Source organism: Pantherophis guttatus, chromosome 2 (assembly GCF_059756535.1).
Source record: "Pantherophis guttatus breed Tessera chromosome 2, ASM5975653v1, whole genome shotgun sequence".
NCBI classification, from domain to species: domain Eukaryota; kingdom Metazoa; phylum Chordata; class Lepidosauria; order Squamata; family Colubridae; genus Pantherophis; species Pantherophis guttatus.
Window position 1 is genome coordinate 274574435 of NC_142064.1, and position 10917 is coordinate 274585351.

Here is a 10917-nt window from a genome sequence, read left to right on the forward strand (position 1 = left end):
AAAGAAACAGACAAAAGGGAAAAAGGGGAATATCTGGAAGAGACAAGGGAAAACTTTAGTAAGGGAATTCAAACAACAACAACAACAACAACAAAAGATAAAAGGAGCCAGAAGAAGAAATGTAACATATATAAAAAGAAAAAAAAAGAGAATTGAGAAATTAGAGCGAGATAAACGGTCGTGCAGTAAACTATTAGAAAGGGGGATGTTAAAAAGATTTCGAGATGATGGTTAAAAATGAGATGATGAGGTAAACATTAGCAAATATACATAAAATAGATTAATAAATGGGAATGGGAAAGTAGACAATATAATAATAATGGTGTTTTTTAAAGCATTTTAAATTAGAATGAAATTTTAATTGTTATAGTAGTGGTAAGAGAGAAGAAGTATAGGATATACTGTGATGTTAGCTAGATGAAAGCATTAATGAATTGATAAAGAAATATGTGAGAATAACATGGCAGAAATTGAAAAAATAAGATATGATGGAAAATGGTTATAAGTGATTATATGATAAAGATAAATGAAGCCCAGCTGCTGTGGCCTAGAGGTGGAGCTCTTGCCTCACAATCAGGAGGTTGTGAGTTTGATCCTAGGTAGGGGCAGATGTAGGTAACCCTTCATCTGAATAGAATTTGTTTACATTAAATTCTAATAGATAGAAATACAAAAATAGGTAATTTGACAGTACTATTAATTTTGATAACAATGTAATTAAAATGAATATTTAAAATGCTAATTGTATAGAAAATAATAATGTTGAAAACATGAAAATGTTTCTTTTTGCAAAGAAGAAATAGAATATGTTGGTGATAAACCATAGCAGATGGAAAGGGGAAAATAGATAATTTAATCATATTATTAATTTTGATAATAAAGTAAATTAAGATGACTGTATTATTATTAATGAATGAGAAAAAGGAATTAGAGGGACTCTTCCGGAAATGAAGAAAGATGGTAAACAACTGGAGCAATTGTCATTGAGAAGAAATATAAGGCACAAAGTGATGTTATTCAAATATAAAATTGAAAATGATAAAAAATAATGGAGGGGGGAATTAATATGGAAGAAGTTGAAATAATAAGATATGGAGAAAAATAACCAAGGAAATCTCAAAACTAATCAATCCCTAGGTGGCCATACTTGCAGATTCAATCTAGGTACAAAAAAGATAAGGAAGAATTTGGCATTGAGGTGAAAACAAATAGATTAGACAAATTACTGACAGGCCCAGAAAAAAATAGTATTATCCAGATTATATAACTATTTATTAGAATTCAATAGGGCGGAAGAGGTAGTAAAAGAGCCGATGATAGCGTGGGCCAAAAATATTGGACATAATATAAATTTGGATGAATGGGAGACGATCTGGAATAGAAACCATAAATTAACATAAATTAGCAGCAACATACAAATAAAATCAATATAAAATGTTATATAGATGGTACCTAGCGCCCGCGAGATTAGCAAAAATCTATCCAAATGTAAGCCCCAAGTGTTGGAAGTGTGGATGTCACCAAGGTACCTTCTTTCATATGTGGTGCTCCTGTCCTGAAGTGAAAAGGTATTGGAGAAAAATTCAGAATTGGCTACAAGAAGTAATAAATGAAAAAAATGAATTGATACCTGACACATTTCTCCTGGGAATAGTAAAGATGAAATATGGAAAAAATAGAAGATATTTAATCATACATATACTCACTGCAGCCAGAATAGCCTATGCCCAGTACTGGAAAGGAAAGGATATACCATCAGAGGAACATATTATTCAGAAAGTTCTAGAATGTGCCGAAATGAACAAATTAACGTTAGAATTGAACAAGAAAGAAGACTCAGAATATTATACAGTGTGGGATGATTGGTACAGGTGGATTGATAATCGAGTAAAGAATAGATAGAAGTTAATACAAATTTTAAGATGCATATAGGAATACGGAACGATGAAATGTAAAGATAGAATCAATCTAACCTGTGTATAAAAATAACACTGTCTGATTGATTGTATTGTATTGTAATATAATAAATTTCAACAAAATTTTTAAAAAAAAGATATGGAGAAAAATGATAAATTTGGGATAAAGGATTACACAAAAGAGATAAATATTGGAAAAAATAAGAAGATTAAGAAGTATTATAATGATGATTTTGATTATGTATATGATGTATAAGATGTGAACTCTGTTCATAAAATATGCATGATGAAAGAATTTTTTTTTAAAAAAAAAAAAACAATAGCCATACATCTTAAAGCATTATCACCTAGCAACCCTCATAGGACACGGCTGAATCAATTTGAAACACTGTTCTATATTACAGCATCCGAAAGATACCTTGCCAAGTGTACTGAAGCGTCCCAAGCCTTTTAAGAAAATTATAAGGGTTCTATTCCCCACATTCAATTCTCACTGTATTGGTGCATAGGCTTAGCCACTTGAAAAGTCTCTCAAGGCTTTGGAAAACAGAGAAAAGACACCAATGTTTCACCCACCTTATTGAGCAACCTTAGCTGTGAAAGAGCATCTGGATTGATAATAAGTCTCTGTCTTTCAAAACTCCCCACTTGCTTTCTAACGGGATCCTCCCTGGACTGAACTATCAAGCTTACGAGGTTCAAATCTGCTGTCACATCCCCATTTTGGTCCAAGTACAGTTTCACGTGGGAAAGATTGCAAAAATCGTTCTTCTTCAGAAATGGATGGAACTAGAAGAGAAATATCCAGGAATGTTAAAAGCAGAAACCTTGGTTTTTCTATCACACGTTGTTGTTGTTGTTTTCAGATTTGAGTCTTTCAGCTACAGTGGTCTCACTTGAGTTGGGACAATGAGTGTTATCACTGTCCTCAAAAGGGGAAAAGAAAGGTTCAGCAAAATTTGTCAATCATATAAATATTGATAAAATAAATAATTGATGAAATTGGTAGGGTATAGGGAGCATTCTAGACTGGATCACAAATAAATTGAACAAACAAATGAAAAGATAATTCATAAAGCCCTTGAAAACAAGGAGAGATTCTGACTGAATGAAAACCATCCTAAAGGGAGGAATAATTTTACAGCTGATCCCGTGAACCAGAGAAGTTTCCCCTTCACTGATTGTTTTAATGCAAAACAGCCATCACTTAGAGAAGATTTAACTGGGATTCCTGCAGACAGAAAGGGTTATGCTGTATCAGTGATGGTGAACCTTTTTGGCACCAAGTGCCCAAATCAGAGCACGCGCCACAGCTCTAGAAACCCGAAGACCAGCTAGCCAGCATACACAAGCGGCGGCCACCTGGTTTTTTGGTTTCCACCAAGCACATGTGCACTGGCCAGCTGGTATTGGGGTTTCTGGCATGCGCGAAGACTAGCTGTGCTCCAGAAACCCGAAGAGCAACAGCCAACAGTGTGCATGCCTGCAGAGAGGGCTCTGCGTGCCACCTCTGAAATGCGTGCCATAGGTTCGCCATAACGGTGCTAGGGTCCCCTTCAAATGTATGAACATACAACTCTAAAACGCTAATCACAAATTCATAAAGATAGGAATTTACTTCAAATGCATACATATTTTATAAAATTAACTGTTTAATATCAAAATATAAATGTCATGGTAACCGCTCTTTGGAAAATTATCCAAAAGTGATTAGATGGACCAAACTTGTTGGCCTTTTGAAGCACAAAAAGGTTGAGATAGTTTCCTTTTCCCCTTTGTATTCCTTATCCAAAGAAAGTAACTTTGATGGATCTTTGTCAGGACCCCATACCTGCCATGTCTGCAGCCTTTGAGTCCCCAGCCTCTCTTCTCCCTCTTTTCTTCTCCTCTTCGATATGGAGGAATATGCAGCATTCAAGGCATGGGCCAGAGTATTAATCAAAGCGTAAACATGGTAGTTATGTCGGTACAAGAGCCAATTTCTTTCCACTTTGGTCTTCAGTGGAGATTTCTGAGTGCATCTTCTCCGGCCTTTGACAGAAATGATGTCTTCTGAAAAAGAACAGAGAAAAGATTGATCTCCTAACTGTGGTTGCACAAAGAGATCTGGTTCAAAGGAACTGTCCTTTGGCCTTTTTTTCAACTGGAAAATGTAGATCCAAACACTATGGATATATTTCAGGAATATGTGTCTTTTTATTTGCCTTTCCCCAAGGACTGCAATTATCCAGACTTTCCCTTCAATGGGTTCTGGCAAACTTTTAAGTGTTGAATGGAAAAGATGAATTCTGTCCCAAACAGAAAAATATTCTACGATGTGAACAAAGACATTGACTTGTCTCCACTTGGAAATGGCAACCCTGAGGGGTGCTGTATGTCCAGCGGGTGAAATTTGTTCTGATATAACAGCACAAATTCCATTCCTGACCAGCATAGGACTCAAAGTCCTCATGGAACTCTCTCCCTTCTCTGTGTCTGAAGCAAAGAGACCAATCAAGGTCCATCTGAAATGGAGGAGCAGTTGGACAATTCCTGGGTAGTGGATCCCTTCTTTGGGGAGCATCCGGTAAAAAAATGAGAATTGACTTTTATCACTCAGAGCCGCTGAAACAATGTTAGAAGTGATCTGAAAAAGCAATGAACAATGCCGTCATTCTTTCAATAAATCCAACTTTTTCCTCATCAAGGTATTAGAATATTGTATTCCTGATTAGCTAATATTACAGACAGAATATTAGCAAGACCAGATAAAAAATACAAGAAAAGAAAGGAAGTAATTAAAAAAACAATCAGAATAAAGAATGCAAATGATATTTCTTGATTACTCCCTTTTTTTCTGAAATCAGACCCACATTTGCAGATTCAACTGAATTGTTTTGTTCAAATAAAGAGGCATACTTTATGTAAGATTTTTAAATTCTGTCCACAAAGGTTATATGTTGTTTTAATATAAGGATTTTGACCTCCTCCTTATTTTCACAGGTGTGCAGTAGAAGCCCCCAAAGCAACGGGGATGGTGTCATGAGATGATAGGGCTGCTTTGCTGCTTTTCCCCTCCCCAGTATCAATCCCATCCATCACTAGACAATATACCTACACTGGCCACAGAGGAAAGCAACTCTTGAATGCCCTAGAATGGATATGATTGAATGCATTGCTTACCCATCCTACCGATTCACTCTTTTTACTAGATAGAAAGGCACACACACAAACCTGTGGGACTTTGTAGGTGTCTGCTAATGTTGACATCTGGATGGAGATGTCCCTGACAGCTGCATTAACAAGAGCCAAAAGGTGGTCCTTCCTTCCACAGCTGTAGTTGGGAACATTGGCTTCTCCAGTGGAGAGCATGTCCAGCAAGGCATCTGAAGTGCCAATAGTGTTCATATAGTTGTCATGGATGTCGTAGCCAAGTGTGAGATTTTGCAGGAGCTGGGAATTCTTATTGACCACTTGAATAGCGAAAATAAAGCGTAGGATTTTAGACCGATCAGAAGATATGCTACTGTAAAAGAATGTTCATTTTTATCATCACCATTACCATCATCATGAATAGCAAAATATATTTTATATTTTTGATATATTTTTGCTTGACTAATCAAAATAAAGCATAGCATTTTTCAATGAGTATTAGATAAACTCTTGTAAAAATGAACAAACAAACTGTTGTAAATATGATCATGTCATTATCATCAACAGAACCAACAATATACTTCTTTTCAATCTAAACCACTTTCTCTTTTGAAGCCTACTGTAATTGAATAATTACGGTAGAACTGCCATAAAAGGAAGAGGATGCTTCAAAAGTGATCCAGAAACCAATTCTAAAACTAAGTTATCCTGTATTTCTATAAGGATCTGGAAGTAAATATCAATGAGTAGTTGTATTTGAAATGAGCTGGGCAGGGGAAAACTACAAGAATCACTAATTTAAATAAAAATCAGTATTCAAGTCATGAATTCAAGATTAAACAGGCAGAGGAAAATAATGTGGACTTGTTTCATATTATTTTTCTGTTCCATCTTTGGATTTGAATCTGTTCCTCAAAATAAGACAAAGAAAGCATACAAATTTCAATGATTTAGGAAATTAGACAGGAGAGGTGCTGCCATATCCATCTGGAATAAGTGGAATAAGGAGAAAAAAGAATGAGCTGTTAGAATTATAAATGAAGGGAATGCAACTCCATTATCCTGAATGACTTACGAATTAGACTGACTAGAAGGAGCTGCATTGAAAGGGAACATTATAGGAGATATTTTTGTTCCACTGGTGATAACAGCAATGAGATGGTCTCCTGGTCTGTAATAGCTCCATGGTTTTTCTCCATCCTGGTGTTCCAGAGTCAGTGGACATTTCATTCTAAGCTTCCCAGAGATTGGCTGGGGCAGCAGTAGCATCAGAAGCAGAAGTAGGAGGTTCATAATTCATGGGGATGAATCAATTCCCTTCCTGTTTCTAAACAAGAACAAGAAGAGTTGAAGAATTAAAAGCCCTGAGAATTAAAAGAGACAAATCATGCTTCACCTGGAAAGGAGAGAAAAGGACATTTAACAGCACAGCACCTGACTGTCCTAAAATTCACATAACACAGTGTGACTTAAAGCATTTATCCTTTTCTGATGCAAGATCCCCTCCACAGTACTTCAGTCTGATGTTTACATCAAAGGCAGTCACTAGAGAAGTAGAAGGAGACATCTCAAAGAGCAGGATGATGATAATTTCAGTGAGAAGCAACTTTTCCTCTGGGGACCCTGAACTTATTCCTGATATACAGCATGTTTGTGAAAAAATACAGACATACCCCTGAGGGCAGTGTTCTTTAATGGTTGTGGTCTTTCCTGTCAGGACCTGTCCAGAAAATGATGCTGGAGGGAAATGCAGGATTTCAACACCTATGTATTTGATTTCTGCTATCCTTCAATATGGACTCTTTTCTCCAGAGACTGCTGAGTAAGGTCACCCAGAAACATGGAGTTTGGTGCCACTCTAGGTTGAGGACACTGAATATTTTTGGATTATATCATTGTATAAATATGAAGAAAGATATAGGGCTAATAGATCTTTTTTCCCCTTGACACCAATTGTTGTGACCTAGGCCCAAGTAGTTATTACCAGACACAATCAGTCCTAAACAAACCTGTTTTATTGAAACAGCTGAGAGTTACTTCATTCTCAGTTTAGTTAAAATTAAGGGGCCAATCATCTCCTGGCCTTACTCCCGAGTCGTCCTTTTTGCTTTAGCTGCTTTTGCCTTCTGGCAGCTCTTCACATGCGTGCACTAGGATCAGGCTCCTCCTGTTCCTCTGCCTCTCTGTTACGTGCTTCTGGAGGCTCCGGAGTCCGCTCATCACTCCCAGATGGCCCTGGCCCCATCTCTGCCTCTAATGCAGAGCCCTCGTCTGGACCTTCCCCTGACTCCAAGACTGGCCCATTTCCCTCCCTTTACACTTCAAGAGCCAAAATAAACAGCAAAGGGGACAAAGGAAAATCTTGACTTGTCCCCTTCTGGATATCACATGGTTATGACACTAAATTTCTTGAATAAAATTTTCAGCAAGACTCATATCTTCCAGAACATTAAGCAAAAAAGGCCAATGCAAATGATCAAAGGCTTTCTCTGCATCTAAGAACTATACAGCTAGTTTTTTGTTATGTTGTTGTAAAAGTACTATGGCAACCAACACAGTTCTCACATTGTCTTTTGTCATTTAAGTAAAAAGCCACATTGATCTTCATGAATAAACTCTTGGAAAATGTTTTTAGATTACCAGCTAAATTTAATCTGAACACTTTATCATTACCATTCATAAGTGAATGGTGATTATAAACATGCAATCTGCATCTCCCTGTAGGCGACTCTCTACAACTCTGAGGAAGATGCATCCTGAGGGTCCCCCATGGCCCCACCAGACCCTCCAGCCAAATTCTCCCCTGCAGCCACTGCTCCCACTTGCCCCAAAGGCTCCACTTGGGGACACTCCAGGGGTGAAATGGTATCAGTTCGGGCCGATTCACCCGAACCGGTAATAAAAAATGCTACTGGTTCACCGAACCGGTATTAAAAAATGTAAAAGAAAAGTTCCGATGATCAGCTGAGTGACGCACAATCGTTGGAACTTTTTTTTTTATTTTACTTTTTAAACATTTTTTTACAACCAGTTCAGACAAATACATAGTAAAAAAATGCTTTAAAAAAGTGAAAAAAGGACACTCAGACGATCGCGTGAAACAGCTGTTATATTTCACATGACTGTGAAACCAAATAACTTGTTCAAGTTTCCAGTGATTTTTGGAAAATTCAGTCTGTATCAATCTAGTTATTGGTGGTTCAAAATAAAAGAAAGAAAGAAGGAAGGAAAATGGAATTTTCAACAATTGGTGGCAGAGATGGGATTGCCTCAGATTCTGGATACCCCTAAGTGGCATCAGTGAAGAAGAAGAATGAATTGTCTATTGGAGAGAATTTAGTTCAGGGAGATCTCAAACCCTCCAGGCACCGGCCTCAGAAATGACCTGATCTTTGATTAGGTAATTGGAGATGGAAAAGCTTGAATCCTTTTCCCTCACACTTGGTTTGGGCAGAAATAAAGGTAAAGGTACACCTTGCACATATTTGTCAGTCATTCCCAACTGTAGGGGGCGGTGCTCATCTCCATTTCAAACCCGAAGAGCCAGCACTGTCTGAAAACATCTCCGTGGTCATGTGGCTGGCATGACTAAATGCCAAAGATGCATGGAAGGCTGTTACCTTCCCACCAAGTGTGCTCCCTATTTTTCTACTTGCATTTTTTACGTGCTTTCGAACTGCTAGGTTGGCAGAAGCTTGAAATTTTTATTTCAAACTATACCAATAAAACTGGAGAAAAAATAATTTGAAGAGTTGAAGAAAATAATGTGGAAATATGTGTGGCAAGGAAAGAGAGCAAGGATTAATATAAAAATGCTACAAGATGCAAGAATTAGAGGTGGGTTTGGCCTTCCGAGTTGGGAATTGTATTATCAAGCGATGGTGTTAACATGCATTAAAGAATGGATTTTATTAAGGAATACGATATTATTGACATTGACAGGCTCAGACTTAACCCAGACAGGACCGAATGGCTGTGGGTATTGCCTCCTAAAGACTATGTTGACTGTCCATCCTTGGTTCTGGGGAGGGGGAGAAACTGTCCCCCTCAGAATGGGCTCGCAATTTGGGTGTCCTCCTAGACTCACAGCTTAGATTAGAGCAACATCTGACAGCTGTGGCTAGGGGGACCTTTGCACAGGTTCGCCTGGTGCACCAATTGAGACCCTACTTGGATCGGGAGGCTCTCCTCACGGTCACTCATGCCCTTGTCACCTCACAGTTAGATTATTGCAAAGCGCTCTACATGGGGCGACCCTTGAAAAGTGTTCGGAGACTACAGTTAGTCCAGAACGCAGCCGCGCAAGCTGTCATGGGTGCACCTAGGTACACCCACATTACACCAATTCTCCGCAAGCTGCACTGGCTCCCTATTGTTCTCCGGTCACAATTCAAGGTGTTGGTTATTACCTTTAAAGCCCTACATGGCTCAGGGCCAGGTTATCTTTGAGACCGCCTTCTACCGTATAGCTCCCAGCGACCGGTAAGATCCCACAGAGTTGGTCTCCTCTGGGTCCCGTCAGCTAAACAATGCCGGCTGGCAGGCCCGCGGGGGAGGGCCTTTTCTGTGGCTGCCCCAGCTCTCTGGAACCAGTTACCTCCTGAGGTCCGGACCATCCCCACCCTATTGGCCTTCTGAAAAGCGGTGAAGACCTGGCTTTTCCGGCAGGCCTGGGGCCGTTGATCTTGCTCGTGCGATCCTGCGAGATCCAGCCATGAATGGTATGAATGAGTTTTAATGTTTTAATTTTAAAATGTTTTTTATTAGGATTTTAAATGCCGACCTGAGTCTTCGGAGAGGGGTGGCATATAAATTGAATTAAATTGAAAAAAAATGAAATGATTTACAATTGGGATGGCATGCCTTTTTATGGTATGGGAAACAAAAGATACATGGATATTTCCAAAGACATTATCTAAGAAATGGTTTGTTATCAGTGTGGGAGAGAGTGAAAGAAAAACATTATTTGAATATTCCAATGTGGCTTTCTACAATAGCAGCAATGACATATCCCAATATTGTGAACATGGGGAATGTTGTGAGATATAAAGACATTCTGACAGATCGGAGAGAGCTGAAACAGAAACAAGAACTAGAGAGTCAAGGGATCGAGATAGATTGGTATACAAATTTGCAATTACAATCAAGATATGAAGCAGATCGTAGGCAATATGGCTTTAACTCGGGGAAATCCGAACTGGATGAAATATTGACAGGAACAGATGAGAAAATGATTAAGAAAGTATATAATTATTTATTGTGTATTAGTTAGAAGACGAAGAAGTAAAAGAAACAATGATAGCATGGGCAAAGAATTTTGGATACACCATAGAATTGGATAAATGGCAACAACTTTGAGTAATAAATGATAAATTAACAATGGCAATAGCCTATAAAGAAAACCTGTATAAGATGTTTTATAGATGGCATGTGCCACGAGAAAGATTAGCTAAGATGTTTAAAGATAAATCAGCTAAGTGTTGGAAATGTCACCACTTTCCGGGATCATACTATCATATGTGGTGATTGTGTAAAGAAGCAAAACAATATTGGCTGAAAATACAAACATGGTTAGAGGGAATGTTGCAGCAACATATAGAGTTAAAAGCAGAGATATTCTTATTGAGAATTTAACAGAGAATTATAGTAAAGAACATACATATTTGATCATTCATATAATAACAGCGGCTAGAATTGCATTTGCACAAAACTGGAAAACAGATAAAATCCCATTGGAAGGAGAGTCTTATTTCTGAGCTTGTTCCTTCCTGGATGTATGACAATTTCAATTATTAATTGGTTTATTTTACTAAATGATGATTATGTTGGAATTTAATGTCATTAACATTATACTCTTCATATGTTAATG

General features: G+C 37.9%; 1 protein-coding gene across 1 annotated transcript; it reads right to left on the reverse strand.

The window, feature by feature from the left end:
• Nucleotides 1-2222: 2222 nt before the first annotated feature.
• On the reverse strand, nt 2223-6589 carry LOC148115939 (vomeronasal type-2 receptor 1-like). The gene is made up of 3 exons (XM_087888184.1): nt 6124-6589; nt 5130-5368; nt 2223-4542 (listed from the first exon to the last, which is right to left on the reverse strand). The coding sequence occupies exons 1-3, from the start codon at nt 6149-6151 to the stop codon at nt 3613-3615; spliced, it is 1197 nt and encodes a 398-aa protein (XP_087744310.1). The 5' UTR covers nt 6152-6589; the 3' UTR covers nt 2223-3612.
• Nucleotides 6590-10917: the final 4328 nt, after the last annotated feature.